Source organism: Tasmannia lanceolata, unplaced genomic scaffold, assembly GCF_043159265.1.
Source record: "Tasmannia lanceolata isolate RefF3 unplaced genomic scaffold, GAP_Taslan_0.1 ptg000015l, whole genome shotgun sequence".
Classification (NCBI taxonomy): Eukaryota; Viridiplantae; Streptophyta; class Magnoliopsida; order Canellales; family Winteraceae; genus Tasmannia; species Tasmannia lanceolata.
The window spans coordinates 54,827,302-54,854,597 of record NW_027518692.1 but is presented as its reverse complement, the minus strand read 5'-3'; the positions used below and the strand labels follow the sequence as shown (position 1 = coordinate 54,854,597).

At 39.0% G+C, this 27,296-nt stretch overlaps 1 protein-coding gene across 1 annotated transcript; it reads left to right on the top strand.

Annotated features, from left to right (window-relative positions):
- Positions 1-223: 223 nt before the first annotated feature.
- LOC143892481 (HEAT repeat-containing protein) lies at positions 224-27,113 on the top strand. Its single transcript, XM_077397119.1, has 20 exons — positions 224-566; positions 2,655-2,807; positions 5,952-6,130; positions 8,315-8,422; positions 10,617-10,787; positions 10,879-11,433; positions 11,538-11,612; positions 11,701-11,829; positions 11,957-12,031; positions 12,132-12,341; positions 12,521-12,673; positions 12,761-12,981; positions 13,120-13,237; positions 13,338-13,470; positions 13,541-13,745; positions 14,103-14,208; positions 14,317-14,457; positions 14,705-14,830; positions 14,961-15,075; positions 26,498-27,113. The coding sequence occupies exons 1-20, from the start codon at positions 368-370 to the stop codon at positions 26,872-26,874; spliced, it is 3,549 nt and encodes a 1,182-aa protein (XP_077253234.1). The 5' UTR covers positions 224-367; the 3' UTR covers positions 26,875-27,113.
- The last annotated feature ends 183 nt before the right edge of the window (positions 27,114-27,296 follow it).

Below are 27,296 nucleotides of genomic sequence, written 5' to 3'. Positions count from 1 at the left end.
GGTGTACACGTAATGCAAGGGGTGAAAATATCATCTCCCTGTTTTAATCCCATCTCATAATATAGTTCTGTCCACCGATCTTTCGGAACCATTCTGACCCACTATTATTTTTTGGTAAGTCCACCCCAAGTGGGCCCAAACTCACTCTAATTAAAGGCCAGACAGAGAAGTGTGCCTTTTTCCTGGATCTTTCCCTCGCGTAGAAAAATCTATATAATGATTATTCCTATTTTCATCAGATAAAAAACCACAAAACCATCTTCAATCTTGCATCGCAGACTAGACCTCACCACCAACCTTACCATTTCTATCAAATTCCAAATTAGGGTTTCAAAACAATCGACTTCATACATTGATCTCTCAATCAATGGATGTAGAGAGATCGTCTCTCTGTAATTGCGTGGTGAATTTTCTTCTGGAGGAAAATTATTTACTCTCTGCATTCGAGCTTCTTCATGAGCTCCTCGATGATGGCCGGGATGCACAGGCTATTAGGCTCAAGGACTTCTTTTCTAATCCATCTCAGTTCCCTCCAGATCAGATCTCCCGTTTCAACACCCTTCGAGGTATAAAATCAAATTGATCTTTAGGGTTAGGGTTTTAGTCAATCCTTTTTTGTTATTTATTTGGATCTCTCTATTGCTTTCTTTTGGAGTATAAAATGGGATTTAGTTCAATTTGGGTAGAAACTTTCATTCTTAAATTAATCTGAGTAAACACAACATTAGGGTTTTGACTAGGTTCAAGAACCCTCTTCTGAGATGCATTCTCTGAAAACTTCCTGAGAGTAGTTTGGTTCATGTTTTCTTCTACCTTAAGGGCCATGTAAAAGGCATCCTCAAGGTCAAATTAGACTCGTGTAAAAGGCACCCTCAAGAATTTTCTCAATCTGATCTGATTGTTAGATGCGAGATTTGACTCGTTCATGTTAATGGCTATAATGCTCTTCTAAAAACCCTTCAATAAATTCACAAAAAAATAATAATTCATGAAGTAGATGATTGTATAGGATGATATATAGGTTTGAGCAACAAGAACATAGAAGGGTTAAACAATACCTACTTGGTGCAAAGGCCTCACACATTAGAATCCTATGGCATCACACTGTAGTCGATTGGGCATCACTCCTCAATATACGGGTAAGAAGTTTGTTCTTCGTAGCAAAAAGCTTTAATTTTCATAGACATGTTATGTCTTCTAAATGCATAGGTCTATACGGTTGGGGCTCTTATATTTTATATTCACAGTGGCATCTCTTTATATAAATATTAGAGCATATTAAGTATTAGAAAATGAGTCTATCACCCGATTTTTCTTGCAATATCATTCTGCCTTATCACCACCCCTTAAGTTTCATTCTTTTTTAACATCTCATACTGAGAGAGAGGGTGGGAAGAGAGCGATGCACGGTCTTACACTTCTTGTCATTTTAGAGGGATGAGTTGATGGTCCTACACTCTTTTGGTTAGAAACATACTGTATATATGCACGCCCTCCAATCCTGTTAGAATGCTAGTGGTATGAAATGCGTTTAGGATCTGTGAATTTTAACCCCTGTTTTCTATTCTATTTCTTTTTTTCTCTTTCTTCTCCTATGTTGTACGGTTGTACCTATGTATAGTATTGTAAAGTGTATGCCCTTTGAACAACATTTTCTAAGAAGCTACTCTGTTATATCACTAGGTTTTTCTATTTTTTCTTTATGAATTATCTAATTACCAACGTAGGAACAATGTTGGTTTCCTGGTCTAGCAATGTGATATAAGAGATTATAAATTTATGGAGCATTAATTATGAGAGCCCCAACTGTTTATGTATACTCACACACAGAAGAAAAGAGAACTAGAAAGTTCTCAAACCCTGAATAAAACCCAACAATTTTGCACTAAAGTGGCAACACAGAAGAAAAGAGAACTAGAAAGTTCTCAAACCCTGAATAAAACCCAACAATTTTGCACTAAAGTGGCCCCCTATTAACCTACAAAAATTGCAAACCTGTCCCATCCCCCCTTGTGCACAAAAAAGTGGTTCTCCCCTCTTTAATGAAGTCATGGGAATGGGTGGTTCATATTTTATAACTTAAGTTACTAAATTGATTTAAGTGACAAAGCCAAAATACCCAAATTGCCCTTATTGTCTTAAATATGTATAGAATCTTTAATAACTATCCAATGAAATCCCAAATGCCTTCCAAATCTTCACTTAAGCTACAAACCAAGGCCGGGGATTGATTGGGGGGTATCCTGAAAATGATCATTCTACCCTTTATTGTGCCTATGCTTGTAACCTTGAATTGATTTCTATCAATCGGCCTGCATCTGATGTTGATTTAAATATTGACTACTGATTCATATGAACTCATCCCATTTGGTGACCTATTTTATTTTGATGCATTCTGATATAGCTTTTGCATCAGTTCTGCTAGATTGTTGGTTCAACAATTGGATCCGATTTCCACAACATTGATTTGTATCCAGATTTTGCATTTTTCTTTTCTCAGTTTTATGTGCTTGAAACATGCAATTTATGGAAAAATTACATTTCTTTCTGTTCTATTATTTACTTTTCATTTAAATAACCTTCACAATATGTTTTGGAGCTTAGGATTATCTAGGATTTAGAAACATATAACATTTCACGTTTTGTTACTTCAGTTGCAGATCCTCAGAGTTTGCTAGAAGAGAAAGAAATAGTGGTAGAAAAATTAGCAATCAGTGAATATGAGCTTCGCTTAGCCCATGAAGATCTTCTGAGATTAAGGGCAGAACTACAAAAGCGAACTGAATCCCCTCTCAACGAATCAAGTGGTTAGGATTTCTGCTTATGATCGTGACCGTGATCCTGATTAATATTTTCGACCTTATTTGTCTTGCACATTTTAAATGTTACAATCAATGCTATGAAATATTCATGCATCATAAGACTATATTTTATACATCAATAATACATTGTATTAGTATTTTTTTTTTTTGGAAAGGTAATGGTAATTTTATTGCAAATATCAAATTTTCAACAAGGAAAAAAGCCATATAATCTAAGTAGGGACAAGGTGTCCCTGCCACACAAGAAAGCAGGAAATAAGAAACGCATAATTGAATCCAAAACAATCTCGTAGTCCCATCCCGCCAGTCGGCTCCTTGGACTGAAACTGGAAAGGTAGAGCTGCCACATAAATAAAACTAGCTCGTCTCTGTTCCCATAACAGACTAACAATCCTTAACTCAACTCTTGGACTAAGACTATAGAGGTAGAGCATTGCCAGTGACTGAGTTAGTCCTTTCGATTCCTTTTGATAATATTTATCCGCTAGTTCACAAGGTTTTAAATTTCAGTTTTGATTTCGGTTCAATGTTACCGGGTCGCCATCCCACTCTCTGACCTGTGATCCGGGGTCGCATGATGCCAAACGTGGGTCGTTTGCGACCCGGATCACCAAAAATGGTTACTCGAAGCGTCATACGATTTTATAGAAAAATATGATGAAACATCATCCTCGCATGCTTCGATGCCGGTTTGTAAAGTAGGTCCTGCTCCTCCAAGTTCAAGGAGGCCATCAATTCGTCTACCCAGACTACAACAAACTCGCATATCCAGTTTTGCGTGAGCGAACACTTCAGTGGACTAGGGAAAGAGAGCTGCACAATAGTGTATTAATTTGATCATTTATCATGCTTTTATGTTTTTATTTCAGAACTGAATAGTAATTTTCGATTTGCTTTCATTTAAGATTGAGAATGCAATCTATGTTGGTACTTAATTTAGTGATATTTAGAGATCTTCAAATTTTATATATTTTAGGTTGGATTGGAATTGGAATTTTCATTTTGAGTAAATATGAATGGCATATATGAGGTTTTTTATTTTGTTATTAAATGCATGTAGTATGTACTATGGAATGACATTCTTATAAAAGTATATGAAATTGTATATGTGTATATATGCATATATGTGAAATTATATGATGAGTGGGCGTACAAGCACGTATTCATCGTCCCATCCTTGATATTTAATCTAACAACAGCTCACTTTTTGAGAAGCTGCTGTTGGAACAAATATCAAGGGTGGTAGTTCCATCGTACTACATTTACTTGTCTGTATGCCCACTCATCATATAATTTCTCTCTCTCTCTCTCTCTCTATATATATATATATATATATATATAGAGAGAGAGAGAGAGAGAGAGAGAGAGAGAGAGAGAGAGAGAGAGAGAGAGAGAGATCATACTGCATTTACTGACCTGAATTAGCGCTCCAAACCGACCCATGACTCCAAATAGGGAACTGACTTAGCCTATCCTTATGTTACTACGTTTCGGGCTACCATTTACCCCGTACTCGTTCCCGTACGAACCACGTTCCAGCTAACATTGATCTTGCCTACATGTGGTGTACATGGGTGTGTTACACATCCTTCTTGTTGGGAAGCTTGTAGTTAGTCGGGATCTTGTCTCTTGCATTTTCTAGAAAAGAGAAGGACCATATCAAATTTTAAAGCCCTTGCACTAGTCATTGTTACATCCGTTCTATCATTGTCAATTGTACCAGCTGTAATGAGGTAGATGACTCAAAAAGTCATCTCTTCCAATGAGACATAGATATAGTGAATAGTGCTATTTGTTACAGGCCAATCAGGTGCCAAAGTGCCTACTCAAGTGACTATTGGGTGAAAATTCATGATCAAGGAGGTTAGGTGTGTAAGCATGAAGCAGTTTGCCATTACCTTTTCCCCCATGTATGAGATTCACTGATTCACAAAGCTTCAAAAATTTGTGAGGCTTTGAACTGGTGTGGGACCATGATCGGTCCCTATGGTGAAAGGATTTGGCCCCATAGATTATCTGAACTCTTCACTCTCTCCTCGTACTGCACAAAACATATGCAAACTGTGCTTGAAAAAACCTTGGCGTCAACATAAATTTGAAACATATGTAAACTGTGCTTTTGGAAAAACCATGGAATCGACATGAATTTGTAAGATTGATCGATTCATAGATTACTTGAAACCATGGAATCAACATGAATTTGTAAGATTGATCTAATTCATAGATTACTTGAACCCTTCACTCTGTTTTCCTACTGCAAGAAACGCATGCAAAGTCTGCTTTGGGAAAACCATTGAATGAACATGAATTTGTTAGATTGATCAAATTATTCTTACACAGAGGGCAAACCTTGGCGCAATAGTAAGGTTGCTCCATTGTGACTTGGGGGTCACGGGTTCGAGTCACGGAAACAGCCTCTTTGCAAAGCAGGGGTAAGGCTGCGTACATCTAGCCCTCCCTAGACCCCGCAATGGCGGGAGCCTCATGCACTGGGCCACCCTTTTTTTTTTTTTTATCAAATTATTCTTACAGTAATAAGTCCCTTGACGTCACGAGGTTTCCAATTTATTTTGTGTACACTTAGGCCCTGTTCGTTTGGGATTGTGGCTGTCGATTCTGGCGGCCGATTGTGATTATTGGACTCAAAATTAATGTAATTTTGAGTCCAATAATCACAATAGACTACCACAATCGGCTGCCACAATCTCAAACGAACAGGGCCTTAGTTTGTTATCATCAATTATATCAATCATTTCAAATTGGTGATAGGCTATTGTCATTTAACTTTAAAGTAGAGATATGATTATAAAAAATATTACCCTTCATTTCAAAAAAAAAAATATTACCTATCAAATTAGTATATTGTAAAATGAGTGGGAAGACATGCTTTTGTTGTTTGTAGGTTTCTTTTCCTTATTGAAAGTCCTGCAATCATAGAGATATGCAATTATAGTTGGTGTTTTAGTTTTTTAGACGGGCTAGATGTACTTCTAATTTCTAAAGCATTGTTATCAATCTACCACAATTTACTTCTATACTCATGTTCTCTGGAGTAAGTTAAAAGGAGTAAGCTTATTTTCTTAAATCAGTTGGTAGACAAATAACTTTCCTTTCATTTTGGTTATACAGGGTCTCATTTAGATGTTTCTGCAAGTGAAGACCCCACTCATCAACAAGGAAAGAGGGATTACTCCTTTTCTGATTTGGGCCATCTGAAAGAAACCGAACGTAGAGATCTTAATTGTGCTGTAAAGGAATATTTACTCCTTGCAGGATACCGGCTTACAGCTATGACATTTTATGAGGAGGTGGGTCAGAACTATGCTTGTTTTTTTGCATTACTAATTAATCATGCATTGGTTTTAAATCTCCATCGAAAGCAACAGAAAATGACCAAACTTTTTTCCGTTACCATGCCCACTGAATTTTATAACAAAATCAAAACACATACCAAAACCAAAATCATAAGTTTATTAGTGGTATGCTATACTAGTATGTGTTTCATAATTATATTTATATGGATTGCATGTGAAATGTGGTGTATACATTATGTATAACTGTTTATATGACTTACATGTGAAATGTAGCGGGTACTGAAATATCAGACATGCACGATAATCCATGTTACTAGGTGTTCGGTGTTAAACTATTTCAGTGATTTTTTTTTTTGCTATGTGGTGGCTTTTATATTTGTGCTTTTTAGTACATCGTGAAGTTCATCTTAAATGTCTATCATGTGCATATTCCATACGTTTTCACTGTTTTATAGGATTTTAACCGAAATTTTCATCCAAAACTGACATGTTTCCATTACCATCACTACTAAAATGCATACCAAAACCGAAACCTGAAACCTTGGATGCATACTTGTCATAAAAAGTTGACATAAGCTGAAGAAAAATAATTGTGTAATATGTGCTACATCTCCATCTCAATTATCATATTTTGTACTTATTGATACATTTAGATTATTCATTTATACTTATAAAATATGCTATAATGTACTTTTGCAGAATAAGATGTATGAAATAGACTAATCTACCACATGATATAATGTGTTATATACATCTTAGAAACTCGAAGCAACTACTAGAGCAAGTGTAGAGCATAGGTAACACTAGCTCTTATAGTTTGATCTTCTGCCTATGCGTTAGATATGTCTACTCTGCCGCATCTTGCTTTTCTAGGAAACTAAGTAGTTGTTCACCATAATGCATATACCTAGAAGTTTGTAACTAAACTCGTGTCAGGATCACCAGCTAGTCTGCGTCTGATTACCCCGTCAACCTTAAACTGTATGGTATCCCAAGTCTCATAGAACAGATGATCAAGAGTACCTCTAAGTTATCTCTTGATGTGGTTCACAGCCTAAATGTTCCTCCCAAAGGTCATGACAAACTGATGAACCTGATTTGCTACATAATAATGCCAGCTCTTGTGAACATTAAACATTGTGATGCCCCACCATGCTGCTATAAGCCAAAGGTTCTTTTACGTTCTCACTTTTTCCCCACTAGCCTTCTTGTTATAAACTGCTGTGCTAACAAATTTGTAGTTCATCATACAAAATCTTCAAAGAAGATCTTTGGCATTACTTCCTTTGAGTTAGAAGCATATCTTCCTTGGTTTTCTCAACCTCTACTTGAAGAAAATAATGTAAGTAGCCGAGGTCTGACATCCCAGGCATTGGTCCCATGCCGATCTGACATCCCATGCATAAGATACGGTTACTTTGCTGTGCAGTTCAATGATGTTACGTACGAAATATAAAATGTATGTGCAGTTCAATGATGTTACCTACCAATTATCTACATTAACAAAGTGAAATGAAATATAAATCATAACATCTATTTTGGTTGAATTTCAGAATTTTCAATCAAATGTCGAATTGTGGGAATTTCGGTCAAAATTTCGGGAATTTCGACGGAAATAATGACATGAAAGGAGTTCATGTAGATTTCGTTTCGGCAGGGATGGAAACTGAAATATTTCGGTCTTTTGGGGGAATTTCAGGGAAATTTAAAACCATAGCTTTTGCAAGGCAATAAGGTCACAATCAGAGATAAAGAATTAAAAGATACAAGTGGAGAGGGGTGTACAATAGGTATCAAGTGAGATAAAGAATCTACTGGAGCTTTCATCGTGGTTCTAGTTCTCCACTAGGGACAATACTCAACATGAACAATCCATAAAGAAACTGGCCTATGATTGGTTTTTTGTATCTTTTAATTCTTTGAGCTTCTAATCACTAGAAATACTCTTCTTTCAGGTAATCAGGTAATCACATTACGTATCTTTTGGCTTTCAGCCAAATTAACCTGTCCCGTCCATGATATCTTATTATAATTGCTTTTCGTAACACACAATCTTGTCATCACACAGCCTTCTTTTCCCTTCCACATCTTTGTATTCTCTGCTGCAATTTTGTTTTATTCATTGTTGTTAGCACGATGTTGTTCAGCAGTTAATGTTTGTAAATACTTTTCATGCAGGTTACGGACCAAGACCTTGATGTCTGGAAGAACACACCTGCTTGTGTACCAGATGCTTTGCGTCATTATTATTATGAGTACCTTTCATCCACTGCAGAGGCTGCTGAGGTATTTATCAGATCACCCCTGGTACTGGAGAGTTTCTATTCAAGCAAATTTTAATGTCACACATTCATATGACTAAGGTTCTTGCATATCTGTTGTTGAAGCCATTTAATGGTGTGTCATGTGTGAAATCTGATACAGTTTATGCCTTGTGTATATTATGCATAGAGACTGTAAAAGTGATGCCGTGATTTGTTATCTTCTTTGCGTAGAGACTGTAAAAGTGGTGCAAGTATGATTTTTCTTTGGTAGATTGGGCTTGCCCTCAAAACATCCCATCAAGTTCTGTATCTCTGAGTGAATTTACAACATAAAAGTAGTTCCTGCCCATAGTTTTATATATCTTGCATGCATAAAATTGTGGCTGTTTGACTGTAAATTTGCATTGGTAAAAGATGATTTTGGGAATGACGTATTGGCATATAGGTAAAAACATTATTAGTGAATAATAAATCTTAAAGTATCATCTTAGTTTTTATACTCAAGAAATAGATCCCTGCAAATATTTTATTTTGGGAGGAGTTCATCATAAATACCATACTTGAGTACTTTCAAGCTGTATAGTGTGGATAATCCTTTGTAGCTTGCTATTGGGTGATGCTCACTGTTTCTGGTGGAAACCTTGTAAGATTATCTGTACGCGTATTTAAGGATAGGTTGAGGGTGAAGGTGCAGAAATATTAGGCGGATCCTATACAGCATGAGAAGAGTGTTTAGGTCCTTTCTGGGTAGCTTGAACACTCTAGGAATTGCTCACTTGTAATTTTGCTGCTTTCTCGTAGATGATTAGACCGTTAAAGTTCATGATTTGAAATATCGGCCTATTTGTATTGGATTTTAGGGGTCCAATCTATCGGTATCAGTGAAAACTCAATTGTTCTTTAAAGAGATTGTAGTGTTGCATGGGTGCCTACTGTTATGGTTTTAGATCGTGATGTAACATTTGTGGGGCACTTTTGGTGTACACTTTGGAAGAGGTTGGGGACCGAACTGTAGTATTCTAGTTATGCGCATCCTCAAACTGATGGGCAGACAAAGGCTGTTAATCGAAGTTTAGTAAACCTAATTTGTTGCACTGCAGGTGAACATTTGAAGAATTGGAATTTGGTGTTTCCACAGGAAAAAATTGCTTACAATAATTCTGTCAACATATGTGGATGTTCCGAACGGAATTCCCATAATTCCAACTGGAATGCTTCATTGAGATTTCTGTTCCCGATTCCATTCTGGAGCAAAATTTTCTGCAAATTTGCGCACTACAGAAAGGAAGTAAGTTTGATACTACATGTCCACTATATCCGGTGCATTAGCAAACATTATTGTTGGCTTGCAATACTTACCAAGTGACACGGACCTGGCAAAAACAGCATCAATAGTAGCCAATGCCCGAACACAATCACTTTGATAACTGATGCAACCGCCTCATCATAAAATGCTTCACAGATTATTTCTTAAGTTGTTGAATTATTGGCCTATATCTCCAGAAAACTTTGTTTTCATTCGGAGATCTGATCTAGCCAAAGTCAGAATTGCCATAGTGGGTAGACTTTCACCCTGTGAAGTGTCCTTGCTAGTTCCATGGTTTATAAACTGGATTAACATACTATGAATTGCATTCTTGAGGCCAGCAGAATCTTTATTAATATAATGTAGAAACTCAGAACTTCTTGATGTGGTTTATATAATTCAAACGCAAGCAGACAATTTATCTGATTGTTTATTAAACATGCAACGAAAGCAATGCCTGACAAGTAAAAAAAGTGCTTCAGAGACTTTCTTTAACGTTTATATGTTTCTAGCCTCAGAATCAAATGTAATCAATATTCAATCTCGGCAGTATCCAAATGAGTCACTATGCTCAAACACAAATTTCCAGGAACTGATTGTATTCTTTGTAGTTGAGAATACATTTATGGCCTATTTGCTTTAGATTATGACAACCGACTGTGGAGTCCCCAATCGATTATTGGACTCAAATTTAGTGCAATATTTGGTCCAATAATCGGTTGGGGACTCCATAATCAGTTGTCATAATCTAAAACAAACAGGGCCTTAGGGTGCATTAAGTACTCTTTATTCATTCTTTTATGTAGTTGTCTTTCCACCATTTTGTGCTCATGATTAGTTTGGGTAAGTCTTGATTGTGCTAGATAACTTACGAAATGACAGCTGCATTCCTATGCCTGATGCGCTGCAGGAGAAGATGTCCATTCTCAGAGAAAGAGAGTCGTTACTTAAAGAAAATGAGAGTCTTAGTAATGAAAAAGAGTCCTTGTTGAAAAACAAGGACTTGGCTGATGGTCAGATAATTGCACTAACAAAATCCTTAGAAGCTTTCCAGAAGGACATTAAAGACAAGGAGATTCTGGTAATTCCCATTTGTTGAACTGTACATTTTAAACCATTTTAGTTATATGCGGATGAACTTTATGTGAACAAGAATGCATGATATCCTGCAGGTACAAGATTTAAAGCAGTCACTGGAGCTTCAGAGAAAGGAGCTCAATGAATGCAGGGCTGAGATCACTTCACTGAAAATGCACATAGAAGGATCTCGAGCTGGTAGAGTACGGGTAGGTGGAGATACTGAAAATGTGCAAGCATCTGAAATCGACAACTATAAGGCAGAAATAAAATCCTTACAGAGAGAAATTGAGAGGTTAAAAGTAGGAAACTCCATTATAGAAAGTCCTATAGAATCTGACTTTCACCAGAAGGAAGTTACACAGACTGAAGAACAAGTTGTTGAGATACATGAAGATAAAGTCGTGACTTCTCATTCTACAGACTTGGTATCTGGAGTCTCAAATTCTGTAAATGCTGAGGGTCAGGCTTTGGTGGTCAGCACAAATAAGCCTAAGGAAGTTTCACATCAGCCACTAATAAGTTCTTTTAACGGCACTGTTGCTGAAAATGGTGGGAATGTTCCCAAAAATGATTTTGTCCTGCTACCAGAAGATAGTGTTCAGATTATTGAACCAGAGTGTGCAAGGGAAACAGTATCTGAGAAGATGGTAAGGTCTTAATGGCATCATTCATGCATGATTTCCTGTAGAGCATATTAATAATCTTCGTGTGGTTCCTCATCCCTCAGTATCTAAAGTTTTTTTTTTTACAGGGTCTTGAAACCATTCAGACACTTTCAGATGCTTTGCCTAAGATTGTTCCCTATGTTCTGATCAACCATCGTGAGGTTTGCTTCAAAAAATTTCCATTTCTATCTCTGGTTTCTTTTAATGAAATAATGATCTGTCAATAACATGGTTAATGTATACCTACAGGAGCTTCTTCCTCTAATAATGTGTGCTATCGAGCGCCATCCAGATAGCAATACAAGAGATTCTTTAACACATACATTGTTTAACTTAATAAAACGACCTGATGAACAGCAAAGACGGATTATAATGGATGTAAGTTACTTTCTGATCCCAATCAACGTGTATGATGGAGTTCATCCTGTTATTTATCTGTGTCATGAAACCATCTCTGAATTTACCTATGGGTGGATTATGATGCCGAGCTTTATCCATTTTTTAGGCCTGCGTTAACCTAGCTAAGAATGTAGGAGAGATGAGAACTGAGTCAGAATTGTTACCTCAATGTTGGGAACAGGTGAGCAATAATATTCATTCTGGAGGAAAGTTATGTAAGCAAACCAAAAAAAACCCTTTTTAAGGATAAATTTTCATAATTCCAATTTGTTGGACTGTAGATTAATCACATGTATGAGGAGCGTAGGCTGCTTGTCGCCCAGTCATGTGGAGAACTTGCGGAATTTGTTCGACCCGAGATTCGCGATTCTCTCATTTTATCCATTGTCCAACAACTGGTTGAAGATTCGGCGACAGTTGTACGAGAAGCTGCGGCTCACAACCTGGCACTGCTCCTTCCGCTCTTCCCGAATATGGACAAATATTTCAAGGTCAGCCTCACTATGCCCAGAGGCAATCATGGAGCAGAAAACTGACTTGACAGAATTGGATGCAATGTAAGCTCTGAGATACATGGTTTTGGGAATGGCTTAGGAAGCTTTTCCCTGATCATAACATGATGCCATTCGAAAAAGATTTTCCACAATACTTTCTGTTTGTTGTTGAATAGGTTGAGGAGTTGATGTTCCAAATGGTGTGCGACCCCTCGGGAGTGGTAGTAGAAACCTCCCTGAAAGAACTAGTTCCTGCAGTACTACTTTGGGGGAATAAATTGGACCATATTCTACGTGTTTTACTTTCCCATATTTTGGGCTCTGCTCAGGTATGTTAGCTTTCAATAGGAAATTTATTTCACTTTTTTGGAAACTATTCCTGACCTGCTTACTGATGTTTTCTTATGATTTGTCAGCGCTGTCAACCTCTTTCAGGGGTTGAAGGTTCTGTGGATTCTCATCTCCGTGTTTTGGGTGAACGAGAACGCTGGAACATTGATGTTTTGCTCCGGATGCTGACAGAGTTGCTCCCTTTCGTGCACCAGAAAGCCATTGAAACATGCCCATTTCCTTCCATTGCGGGTTCAGAATCTGCGGGGTCATTATTTAATACCTCATTGCTTGAACTGTGTGCAGGGTATGCATGATGTTCTAGAACCTTTTGTTTCTTAGTCTTAGGAGGAAAAAAACATTTTGATCTCAGGAAATATTTGTTGCATAATTCGATCCACTTATCTGTTGTTGTTTTCTGAACGATTCCAATTTTTGTGGTTAGGGGTTGTGTGGATTGGCCTACATTTGATTGGCTGCACGTTGACTGTTTCCCTGATATGATTCAACTTGCTTGCCTTCTTCCTCAGAAGGAAGACCATCTAAGAAATCGAATTACTAAGGTACAATAGTCTATTCGATGTCCGTTCCTTAAATTTCCCGTCATATCCATCATTTTCTTGTAGATCGATTCATAATGATAAATTGATTATGTTAATGCAGTTTCTGTTGACCGTATCGGAGCTCTTTGGGGATCACTATCTGAGGCACATAATGTTGCCTGTTTTCTTAGTAGCAGTCGGTGATGGTGCTGATTTATCACTCTGTCCCTCCTCTATCCAGCTAAGAATCAAAGGTATGGATTCAAATTCATATGAAGTTTGTTGCTATTGTGTGGGTCTAACACCAGCGATGTTTAACTACAGGTCTGCGACCAAAAACTACTGTCGCCGAGAGACTAGCCACTATGTGTGTTCTCCCACTTCTGTTGGCAGGTGTTTTGGGTGCTACCAGTAGGCATGAGCAACTAGAGGAGTACTTGAGAAAGCTGTTAGTCCAAAATACATTGAGGGAGGGTGCATGGTCAGCTCATCGTACTGCTGAGCTCATTGACTCTGTCCGCTTTCTTTGGTTGGTATCTTGTGCTAGCTAGTATACTTGTATACAATGATTTAATTTTCAGTTTCGGTTTCGGACATAGCTGAAACCGAAGTTTTGGCCCGAATTCGGTAAAAAAGAAGCAAATTTCATTAATGAACCAAAATTTTGGAAAAAAAACTTAAAAAAAAAATTACATTTTCCTGAAATTTTGGATTTTGGTGATTTTGGTTTCCGTCCCAACCAAAATCCGAAATTTCTGCCGAAATTTTAAAACCATGCTTGCATATAGTTTCAGTTTGTGAACAATGTTCAGTAATGGACTATTTCTGTTTTTTCTCAATTGATCAATTTCTTCGCTTAAAGTCACAAGTTCCTTTCTTAATGCAGCACATTTGAAGAGCATCATGGAATCATTTTTAATATCTTATGGGAAATGGTTGTCAGCTCCAATATTAATATGAAGATCAGTGCTGCCAATCTGCTGAAAGTCCTTGTATGAACTACCACTCCTTTGCATTTTCAGTCTGAATTATATCTAAGGATGCAAGAAACTAACTCCACTTCTTGAGATGCAATATAACTCACTCAACTTCTTGAATAGGTTCCATATATTGATGTGAAAGTTGCTTCAACTCATGTTTTGCCTGCCCTTGTCACTCTCGGCTCTGATCAAAACTTGAATGTAAAGTATGCAAGTATAGATGCATTTGGAGCCGTTGCCCAGCATTTCAAAAATGACATGGTACTGTGGTCTGTTGTTTCTATTTTCTGAGGGGTTATAAATGGAAGGGTGCCCTTGCAAAATAGGGATGAAAGGGCGTTCCCATTGGTCGTACAACACCAAAGTGCATTAATGAAAAGTCAAAGATCATTAAATGCATATTGCTGACATGCAACCAATGGGGGCCCTTCAGTTTAGAATTCCTCTTTCTAATTTTAATTTGATGAAACAGTGCTCTACATGGCTGACTAAATTTTGCATCTTGCAGATTGTTGATAAGATACGCGTCCAGATGGATGCTTTCTTGGAAGATGGATCCCATGAAGCCACTGTTGCTGTTGTTCGTGCATTGGTGGTGGCTGTACCTCATACGACACAGAGATTGCGAGATTATATCCCCACCCTTCTTTGGAAAGAATAAATATAACTTACTAACTTTTGGATTCCTTTCTTTTAAATGATACTATTCTTGCTTTCCATTTCACTTCTGGTTACACTGTTTGTTTCTTTGACGTTATGCACATCTTTTGACAAAGATTCTCCAACTTACAACTGTGTCAACACATGAAAGTGATGTGATGCGTCGCAGTGAGAGAGCCAATGCATTTTGTGAATCAATTCGAGCTCTGGATGCTACAGGTTTGCTACCCATAAGTACCATTTCTTTTTTCTTAATTATATTTTATGTTCTTTTTCAGTTGCCTTGCCTTTCATATTAATTCCGATCTAATATCATTTCTCATATCTAAGTAGTAATGTAGTGCTAGGCATGCATGGGTGTTCTTCAGATCTGTTTAGTCTTTGAGTAGCTTAAAAATAATTTGGTATACGGATGATAGATACTCTGTTATACGATGTGGAGTAAAATAATTAGATAGCCTTCGGCTAATAAAAAACCGTTACCTGCTGTAAGAATACAAAACTGCTCTTGGCTGAGTACACTTCAATACTGCCCTCAATCTTGAATGTACATATCAATAAGTAGAAATCCTAACCACAAGATTTGTCGATCATGATTTGAAACTGTTGAAAACATTTCCATCCGAGCAATATATTAAGATATTTCAAAGCCAAAATCGCTAGCATAAGCTTCTATAAATATTAATGGTAATCTGCTACTTTGTCTTAACATTGAAAATTAGATTAGCAGCAACCTCATTTGCTAATCTAAAAGACAAGGGTAAATTACATGGAGGAGGTCATACAAGTCATGGGAGTTAAAGCAGAGAATAAGGGAGGATGAAATGGAAAGAAACTACAGAAAGATACAAGGAGAAAGAGTTTGTAGGGATGTAAGTCTAAGCCAAGAAGGAAAAGAAAGATACGAGGAGAAAAGAGTTTGTAGGGATGGAAGTCTAAGCCAACAATGAAAAGAAAGATACACAGAGAAAAAGAGATTGTAGGGTTGGAATTCTAAATCAGGACTCCCATAAAGTCTTTTATATTTATGCTCAAAGGAGAATATTACAAGAAGACGATTATAACCCTAATTATGATGGGCCTTGTCTTAACTACACATGAATAGCACATAAAACTACCTTATCTCTTAACAGTTAACACTCCTTGTCAAGCATCATAATCATCCACGCCCAGCTTGTTACAAGTAATCTGAAACTTATCACGACCAAGGGCTATGGTGAAGATGCTTACTAACTGATGCTTAGATTCCACGTATGAGTAGAAATTTGTTTGCCTCAAACCTTTTCAAATATAGTAACAATCAACTTAATTATTTTTACTCTTGTCATAAAATATCAAATTGCTTGGTATATGAGTTGTCGTTTGGTCACCACTGTACATCTTCATCTGTTCCTCAACCTCAAAACCCATCCATAAGAGGTTTTAGTCAACATTAAATGACAAGTAGTGTGAGTCGTCGCCTTATACTTGACCTCTGTACTGGATCTAACAATTACACTTTGATTTTTTACTTTTCCAATTTACCAAGTTTCCTACAATGAAGGTACAATATCCAGTGGTAGACCTTCTATCAAAGGGAGATCCTGCCCAGTCTGCATCAGAACAACAACTATCAGTACTCAAGTGGTTGTGGGGCTTAAAACTAACCCCTTTAATAGATCCCTTGTCATATACTGCAAGATGTGACTAATTGCCTGCCAATGGGGAACTATGAGTGAGTGCATGAACTGACTTACCACACTAACTGCAAAAGCAAGCTAGGACGAGTTATAGTCATATAGATATTCTTCCAAACAAATTGTATGTATAGACCTGGATCATCAAGGAACTCTCCTTGATCCTGTACTAACTTGGTGTTTGGATCCATAGGAATACCAATTTGTTTGATTCCCAAAAACATGTGGGAGCAACAGTAAATTTCTCAAACCATGCACAAAGGGATTGCTTTAAACCATAAATTATTTTCTGCCACCTTCAAACCTTATTTGGCTCCCCTTGAGCAATAAACCTAGGTGGTTGCTCCATATAGACATCCTCCTATAAATCACCATTTAGAAAGCATTTTTAACATCGAGTCGGCATAATGGACAACCCATATTAGTAGCAATAGATATAACCGCATTAATTGAAATAAGCTTAGTAACATGTGCAAAAGTTTTAGAATAGTCAATACCAAAGGTTTGATTATAAACTAGCATGGCTTCAACCTTATTGTTAGAGTGATACTTGACTTCATAGACCAATCTATAACCAACCACACATTTTTCAGCTAGAAAATCAGTAAGCTCTTACTTAATATTCCGTATGAGTGCAACCATCTCTTTATCCATAGCTCGTTTCCATCTATCATCATGACAAAGGGCTTCCTGAAACAAGTTAGGCAAAGATATAGAAGTAATAGACAATGCATTCTTATTGCTTGCTTGTAAATTGGGGTTGCCCATCTCGGTCTCCCCCCTTTTATTAATGAAATTGCCACCATTCAAAAAAAAAAATGTAATAGACAATGCAAAATGATTACAAGGAGAAGAAAAATTATCAAAGGGAACATATTGAGCAATAGGAAGTTTAGTACAACACTGTTTACCTTTCCAAATACTCAAATAGTAATTGTAGTATCTAAACTGCTAAAAGTTGAATTAGGATCTACAAAGACAGAGGCATCAAGTCCACGATCCAAATAATAGAGGCCATCTAACTCAAGTTTGCCATCAACCATCTTCTTTGTCTTTAAATGCTAGAAAGCACAAAACAAAGGATAAAAATTGCCTTCCACAGGAGGCGAGCGACACTCAAATATATTAAATTTGAAAATACATGTTAATAAGAAAAGGAATCTCTTTAGTACCCAAAATTTTTCCATGGTTGAGATCTTAGAGGAATTTTTTCACTCTAAACTCCTATTGATGCCTCTTAAGCAATTCTAAATCACTGGATAGGGAATGATACACCTTCAACTCTTCCCACATACTTCGCAATGTAGTATAATACTCACTAAGGGCCATTCCCGTTCTGCAACATGAAATGTTGTCGGATAGTTTGTAAAGACGAGAGGTGTTTTCATCAGATGAGTATGTCTCCTTGAGTGCCACATGCTGATTTGGTCGTGTCTAGAAAGAAACATCACATTGGCACTGCCTTGATATATCTGAATTTGTTGCCCAATTTGATAATGACGCCTACAATTTTGTAGGGGCCATAGATGGTCCTGATCATGCTGCACAACTAATGTTCCAGATAATCAGAACCCGACATTAGTTAAATCCCTCACTAGAATTGATATATCTGACTTTGTTGGTCGAAAATTAGCTCAATCCTTGAAAAAGAGATCCGACTCTGATGAAATAATTTGAAGCTTATCTGAAATTTCACGACAACTAGCCGAATTGACATTTTGATATATGTTACCACTCAGCACACATGTATGTGCGTCTGTTGTATCGACTTTTAGGTGTGTGTATGCTTTGTTTAACTACTGCTTGGTTGCAGATCTTCCTACCACTAGAAACAATACCATACTGAAATAGTTCGGAGCCCGGATCCAACTACTTACCATGTTAGGGGAGATACTTTTGGTTTGAATATGGGGTCACCCTTATTTTGGTTGAAGTAGACATGAGTTTGGTCGTAGTTTTTTTTTTTTTTGAAATGGTGAAAAATATCATAAAAAGAACAGGGGGGGGGGGGACCGAGATGGACCACACCCGAGAATACAGGAAACAAGAAAAAGAAAGAAAAATTACAAAATAATACTCACGGAGGGAGAAAATCAAACCATTCCAATTCCGAACGACTAACTCCACCCCTAGCCAAACCATCCGCCTCTCCATTAGCGGACCTCCGCACATGATTAAACACAATACTCGAACCCGAGATTAAATCCTCTATTTCATCAAAAATAGAATAGAATCTCCATGGAGGCAACACCGCCCTACTTAACCACCGAATCACATTGAGAGAATCACCCTCCACAATAGTTTTGTCCATGTTCTCTCTATCAATTCTTTTGATACCTTGATAAGCCGCCTTTATTTCGGCCTCCGAAGCATCACATATTCCAAGAGGGCCAGAATAAGCCCACACAACTCCACCACAATCATTGCGAAACACACCTCCAACCCCGGCCGGTCCCGGGTTTCCAAGACTCGAACCATCAAAATTCATTTTAAGCATTCCACAAGGAGGAGTCTCCCACCGTTGAGCAATCCGAGGCCTATTATCCGAACTAAAACAAACTTCCTTCCACCCCTCCCAAAGGTCATAAGCCGAAACAAAACGGAAAGCCGAAAGACATCTCGCCCAAGATATTGATAGTGCAATGATTTTTATGTAAAGCCAATACGGAGATTTGGCTATCCCTTAAAAAACACGAGAGTTTCTCTCTTTCCAAATCACCCACCACGTCGCAAGCAAACAAATATTCCATAATATTTTTCCTTTCTTCCTCCAAGGCACAAAACCCCATTGATCTACCAAATTCGGAATAGATGATGGAAAGACCCAAGCAATACCAAACCTCGAAAGTATGAGACTCCATAGCTGACGAGTGAAGGAACAATGCATGAAAAGATGACCCACAGATTCCCCATCATTCAAGCATAGAGGGCAATGGTCAATGAGCAACATACCACGCTTTCGTAGAAAGTTAATCGTTTGAATCCGATCGCGACATACTGCCCAACCGAAGATACAAACACTAGGCGGACAATGAAATTTCCATACCTTGGCTGATATAGAGGATACATCACCAGGCACCAAGAGAAAATAGAAAGATTTGACAGAGAAGATACCTGAAGATTCCGCAGTCCATATTCTTTTATCCACACCATTCCTCTTAATGTAACACCCATCAAGAAGCTCAAGAAAACGGGATACCGACTCTAACTCCCTATCAAAGAAATTCCTCCTGAAAACCGGGGACCATACAAGAACACCCCTAGTACGGTCAAAACAATCACCAACAAAAGCCTCTTTATCAGAAGCTGCTCTATAAAGATCCGGGAACAATTCCAAGAGTGGCTTCTCCGCACACCACACATCACTCCAAAATTTAATCCTATCCCCCGAATAAACTCTAAACCTAATGTTCAAATTAAAGGAGTGAGACATTTTCAAAATGTCGCTCCAAACAGACAATCCTTTATTCTTCAAGCGATTGTCAGATGCCCACAACCCCGACAGACAACCATATTTACTGTTAATAACTTTAACCCACATTTGAGATTGTTCTTCTCCAAACCTCCATAGCCATTTACCCAATAAAGCATGATTAAATTCCCTGATTCTTCTAATACCCAAACCACCTTTCTTAATGGGTAAGCACACATTTTTCCAGCTAACTAGAGGGATACAATTTTTCACGACATTTCCTCCCCATAAGAATCTTCGTTGAATTTGTTCAATTCTCAAAACAACACTAATTGGACACTTGAACAAGGACAAAAAATAAATAGGGATATGGGCCAAAACCGCCTTGACCAATACAAGCCTTCCCCCTCTAGAGACAAGATTCCTTTTCCATGAGTCCAACCTCCTTTCAATTCTTTCAACAATAGGTTCCCACAAAAGTCTATTAGGTCTTCTTACTCCCAACGGGAGACCCAGATACGAAGATGGCAAATAATCAAGCTGACAACCCAGAACTTTTGCCAACACAAGAGCCTCCTCCTGCGGAATGTTTAGAGCATACAGTTTAGACTTGTGGAAATTTGATCTCTGACCAGTAATAAGCTCATAACATCGCAGGGAAGATTTCAAGTTCAACACTTTAGACCTATCCGGTTCACAAAAAAGTAGAGTATCATCAGCGAATTGAAGATGAGACACCTCCACCATCTCACTACCTATTCTGAAACCATTAAATAAACCCAACCCAGTCCCTTTGGTTATCAACCTACTAAGAGTCTCAGCCACAATGAGAAACAAAAAAGGGGATAAAGGATCTCCCTGCCTAAGACCACGAGATGACTTAAAGAATCCTTTTGGGGATCCATTAATTAGAATCGAGAACCATGCAGAAGAAACACAAACCCTCATCCAGCCTCTCCACCTATCACCAAACCCCATTCTGCCAAGCAGATAATCCAAACAATCCCATTCCACCCTATCATAAGCCTTTTCCATGTCTAGCTTGCACACAATACCTCCCATGCCAAGCCTAATATATGAATCAATGGCCTCATTAGCAACCAATGAGCAATCTAAAATCTGCCTCTTGGGAACAAAAGCACTTTGGCAATCAGATATAATAGATGAAAGAACCACCTTCAGCCGATCCGCTAAAATTTTTGCCAAAACTTTGTACAAACATCCCACTAGGCTTATAGGACGGTACTCAGATATTTTAGATGCACCAACGACTTTCGGAATAAGGGTGATAAAAGTTGCCCCCGTGCCTTTGTCCAGAGTCAGTCCATTGTAGAATTCTTCAAAAAATCTCACGATATCCCCTTTAACATACTCCCAACAAGATTGAAAGAACGCAAGACAGAAACCGTCGGGTCCAGGGGCCTTATCCCTACAAATAGAGAAAACTCCTTTTTCAATCTCGTCTTCCTCAAAAGGTTTCTCCAAGACAATTCTTTCATTCATACTCAACTCACTAAATAACAAATCCTCCGGAAGAGGTCTAGAAATGCCCTCAGATGAATACAAAGATGTATAGAAGTTTAAGATCACGTTGGTAACCTCATCCTTCCCCGACACCTTAATTCCGTTATCCTCCAAATACTCAATCCTATTTTTCCGCCTTCTAGCACTAGCCAATGCGTGAAAATAAGCCGAATTCTTATCCCCTTCCTTTAACCACCTCACTCTCGATTTTTGACGCCAAGTGATTTCCTCATGAAGCAGCAAACCTTTGTGTTCTTCTTTCACTCTTCCCAATTCCTCCCTAGAGTTGACATTCCCTAATCCGGATTCCTCCAAAGTGGCTAGCTCCTCAATTCTACACTCCAACCATACCTTTCTATTCGAATCAACTAATCTCCTCTCTGCTACCCATTCCTTCAATTTTTTCTTTACATGTCTAAGTTTTTGCCCAATAACAACATCCGCAGGCCCCGGAACCTGAACGGATGCCCACCACTCCCCCAATCTTTTCTCCATATGGGGTAACTGAAGCCACGCGATCTCGAACCTAAAAGGAGGTGGTCCCCAGGATTCCAATCTTGGATCCAAAAAGAGTGGACAATGATCAGAGACAGAATGAATAAGGGCCTTTTGGTAAACCTCAGGAGCCAAATTCATCCAACAAGGACAAATGAGGAATCGATCAATCCTACTATGACTATCTCCTCTGTTCCAAGTAAACCTTGCACCAGTCATGGGAAGATCAATTAAATCATGGTTTGAGATGAAGTCGGCGAAAGCGACCATATTCTGGTTAGATCTCCGACATCCAAATCTTTCGCCGACAAATCTAATTTCATTGAAATCCCCCCCAATACACCAAGGGTAGGCCCATCTATCCCTAACTCTATTCAATTCTCCCCATAACAATCCCTTATCAGCCCAAAGAGAGGGACCATAAACACCAGAGAACAAGACTAGAGCTGCATCCACAACCCGCCGGAGAACAATAGAAATTGAAAATCTACCCTTCCATTCCTCCGACAAAACCCAACTAGATTCATCCCAGGCTATTAAGATACCACCCGAGGCCCCAATAGCTCCAACAAAAGAAAAACCCCATTCCAAGCTACCACCGAGACTTTTAATAACATTCCTATCAATTACCCCTAACTTTGTCTCTTGAATGCAAATGAGCTCCGGTTTAATTTTCTTGACTAACCCTTTTACTTGAGCCCTTTTAGCTAAAGACCCCAATCCATTTACATTCCAGGATAACATCTTCATAGAGAAACAAATTTGCAGATTTCCTCCCCTTCCTCGCACTCTTTTTCCTATTGGAAGAAGAGCTCAATGCCTCCACATCAACAAGAGGGACACCATAATTCACTCCGGATTTTAATCTAGTAAGCTCCCTCAGCTTTTTCTTAGAAGTGTCAGACGAACACCTCCTAATATTATCATTCCCTTCAGCATCCCTGATCTCAGAACATTTGATCATATCACGAAACTCCTCCATCGACCCATGATATATCACGCCTAGTTTTTGGCTAATCCCAACCGTATGAGTGACAGACCTATCTATATCCTCCTCTCTATCCTCCACCCCCGGTAAATTGGAACACTCAATCTCAAAGATAGGAACATCATTACTGATAAAGTCAGAATTATTATCCCGAATCAATTGCTCCGCATCAGATGAAACACCATAGGATCTCAATGAAAGAATACTAGAATATGGACCAGGGTCTTCATTTATCAGATTGCCAACCGGACTAATAGCATCTTTATTGCCTAATGCTGTATCCTGCATAGCAACATAAGAGGAAAAATTCGTATTACCCAAACCCGAATTGAAATTGTTTGTACCTTCTTCTGACATATCGCGGGGGCAGCAAGCCTCCAACTCCAGCAGTGGTAACGTGCCTTTGACCCGATTTGGATAGCCCCCCGAACCATGACTATATGGGTTATGGGGGCAGGGTATTTGCTTTTTGGAAGAACTCAAAAGCGAGTCCCCTATTCTCTTAAATATAGCTTCAACAGGAACCTCAGATTGTCGTGAAGTACTCTGATCAGGCAAAATTGGATCCGGGAGGGCCTGCTCTTGCATCGGCCCATGAACACACATATCCAGCTCTCTGCCAATTTCAAGATCAAACTCAGGGTCTTGGGTCGCGGAGTCCCTCACTCTAGATGACAGGATGAGATGATCCTGCCTACAAGGGATAAGGGTTCCACCACGCTTTGTAGGAGAGAACTCAATCAATGGAGTCATTACCATAGTGGAAGTGAAATTTCTTTTCTTCGTAATAGCAGGAGTGATGGGCCGGGCCATGCAGGAAGAAACCCTCTCAACCAAGCCCACAATATTGTCCACAAAAAGGTGCAACTGGGCTCGAAGTTCGTTAAAAGGCTCAACCACTTGATCCAAAGCCTCATCTATACGACCAATGTTAATAGCCTTCGTCCTCGGGCACCTGTCGGTACACATTTCATTTACACCGGTGATACCCGGTAGAGAACTCTCGGTATTTGAAAGCAGCTCATTAAAGCTGGAAGCGTGCAAACCAAGGCACTCAGCTAGCACGTGATGTGCACACTCCTGACGAGATTCCCGCCCATCTCCAACCACTGGGTCTGAGGCAATTGGATCGAAATTTTGAAAGTCAAAAAAAGTGCTAACATGTTCCAGATTGCTATTGTAAGCCTCTAAGCGTGCGCCTTCTCTTACAAAGCTAGCATGTGCACATGTCTTCTCCGGGAGCAAGTCCGGCTGACCATCTTCACTCTGAGACAACCCATCTTCCACATACTCATCCACCGAGTTCTCCGAATCGCTAGTCTCGGTCGATTTACCATCTTCTAGGGATCCAATGTTTACAGAGACACCTTTCTCACACTTCGCCCACATCGTCTCCCCCTCAACGCATACCGGGACAGCCACGACCACCGGACAAATGCCACTAGTAATAATCCGGATTTTAGCCTTCGAATAACCCCTTCCCGATTTGCATGAAGGGTCTGTCTCAATCACCTTGCCAATCTTCCTCCCTATTTTCATAAAGTTTTCTGTGCACCAAGCTTGAGGAGGAATCCCAGAGATATACCACCAATCCTCTACCTCAGAGCTATCAAATTTCTTTGTCCATACACATAACTCCACAAAAGGTGAATTAGACGCTGCAGCCCATGCCATTTGAGAATCTATCACAGCCACCCTTTGATCTTGGATAATAATCACTTCTGATTTATCAATTTTATAGACCTTAACAAAACCCTCCAACACATTTCTTCTCCGGAGCCAATCTTCTAAGGCCGGAACGTCCCCTGACCATCCCGCTCTGATTTTACCCCACAAGCTCCGATTTGCACCTTTAATAGAGACCATTGGTACAACATCACCACTCTCAGGAACTCCCATGACTAAGTTTTGAGATAGAACATCAGAATCAATCTTGGTGGTATGACCTAAAATTTTTGGCTCCATTCTCGAACTTTTGATATTCACGTCCAGGGATGACCAAATTTTTCCGCAGCCCCAACATTCCACACGCTTTCTGAAGTTTAAAAACCCACATCGGCAACATCTCCAGTCCCCACGATTCTCACGGCTTCTCTTATCCCCCATTCGATCTATCCTTTTTTTCCTACGATTCTTCTGATCCTGCCATTGAAAATCCTCCTTTCTCACAAGCTTTTCTTTCGGCAACATTCTCTCACACCTTTGGGACTGTTGTTGGGCAGTGATGGGATTCTTACTAGGGTTTGTTGAGACTGAAGTGTGAGGGAAATTTCCAAAAAGGGTCTGATTTTTGGGTGGAATAGAAGGGCCTGAGTTCTTGCTAAAACCCTGGAAAGCCATGCTCTTTCCCACCAAGACCCTGTTCTTTAGCATTTCAGGAGACACGATGATAGCAATACTCCCACTTAACCAAGTATGTCTTGTTATCAATGGTTAATCGCCATCAACATGATGGCGAAGGAGAAGCTTTGGAACGCCCCTTTGTTAGAGGCTATGGTTAAGTGGGCCTGTTTGGATACTTGAAGCCAAACAGGCCCACTTAAACCCAGTCCACTTGAAGCCATGTTGAGCAAAATGACTTGAGGGCCTGTTTGGATACCTCATATTTTGTATTTGGATTTGGAATTGAGTTCTGAATACAAAATGAATAGACCAGCCAGCTCATGTTGAGGGAGACAGAAAGGGAAGGGGGTACTTCCTACTGGAGGGGAGAGGTTGAGGAGCAAAGAGGGTGAAGGAAATCTGATTTCCAATTTACTTATTTCCACAGCATATTTGGAAATCTGATTTTTTTCACTGTCAGTCGCTGATTTGGAAATCGAAGGATTTGATCCAGATCCAATTCACAACACAAAAAGGGCTGCAAATGTGAGAAATCCAAATCCAAATCTTCTCGGCATCCAAATGGGCCCTAAAGTTTCATGACTTAGACTAGTTACTCGCCCTCGTATTCTAAGATCATCTCACCCTGTGGCTGACATTCCATTCCCCTTAGTCGTAGATGCTCGTTCTATTTGGATTTGAATGGGCCAGGTCTTCCAAAAACGATACATATGGCCGGCCCTTCGGGTGTCCCGTTGATACAAACTTCCTCATGAAACAAGGAAACCCCAACTTAAACTACACGAAAATCATAAGTGGGCCCCATGTGCACTTAAGTGACGTAAGTATAAAAAACGAACAGGCCACTTATGATAATGACACCCAATGTGAATTTGATGCCCAATTTGACCCCCAAAATTTTGTAGGGGTTATAGATGACCCCTGCTGCTAAATTAATGTTCCAAATAATCAGTACCTGACATTAGTTGAATTCCTGACTAGAATTGATATATCTGACTTATGGTAGTTGAAAAATTAGCTCAATCCTTGAAAAAGACAATTGACTCTTAAAGAAATAATTAGAAACTGCTTATCTGAAATTTCAACCTTACTCACTGAATTGATATTTCGATATATGTTAACACTCATTACGCATGTATATGCATCTAGTGTATGGACATTTTAGGCGCATGTATGCTTTGTTTAACCATTGCTTGGCTGCAGATCTTCCAACCACTAGCGTCCGCGACTTCCTCCTTCCGGCCATACAGAACCTCTTAAAAGACTCAGATGCTCTTGATCCCGCACATAAAGAAGCCTTAGAAGTTATATTGAAGGAACATTCAGGTGGAACTTTGGAAACTATCAGTAAGGTCATGGGTGCCCATCTCGGCCTTGCATCATCGATGAGCAGCTTCTTTGGTGAAAGTGGACTGCTGGGAAAGAAAGACACTAGTGTAGACCCTTCTGAACCAATAATCCCTTTGCAGCCCACACCACAGACCCCATCAGAGGACACGCGGTTCAAGCGAATAATGAGGGGCAATTTTGGTGACATGCTCAGAGGCAAAGGCAAGGGCCATGAAGAAAGTACAAGTTAATTCGGTTAGAGTTTGGCGATTTAATAGTCGGATTGTTTTTTTTTTTTTTTTTTTGTTATGCCTTCTTTTTCATTGAATTATTGTTCCATTTCCCTTTGAGGTTTTTGATGGATTGAAAGCTATGAACAGGAAAATATGCTTCTCTTGTTTAAGTTGGTTTATTTCTCTTGAAAAAATGAGAGCAAAATTCTGATGTTCTCTGCCTGCATGACTAGTGGATTCACTATTTGGTTACAGCACTGGCTGGATGTTAATATTTTCATTCTGTTCGCATGGAAATATCTACTTCTCTAGTAGTGTGGTTTCTCTGCCAATAAGCTAACACTGGAACAGTATCCATGTTGTGAGATGTGTTTTGAGATGTCTGATGCACCTATAGAGACCATTAAACTAGATGAAGACATTGAGAGTAAGTATAGGTT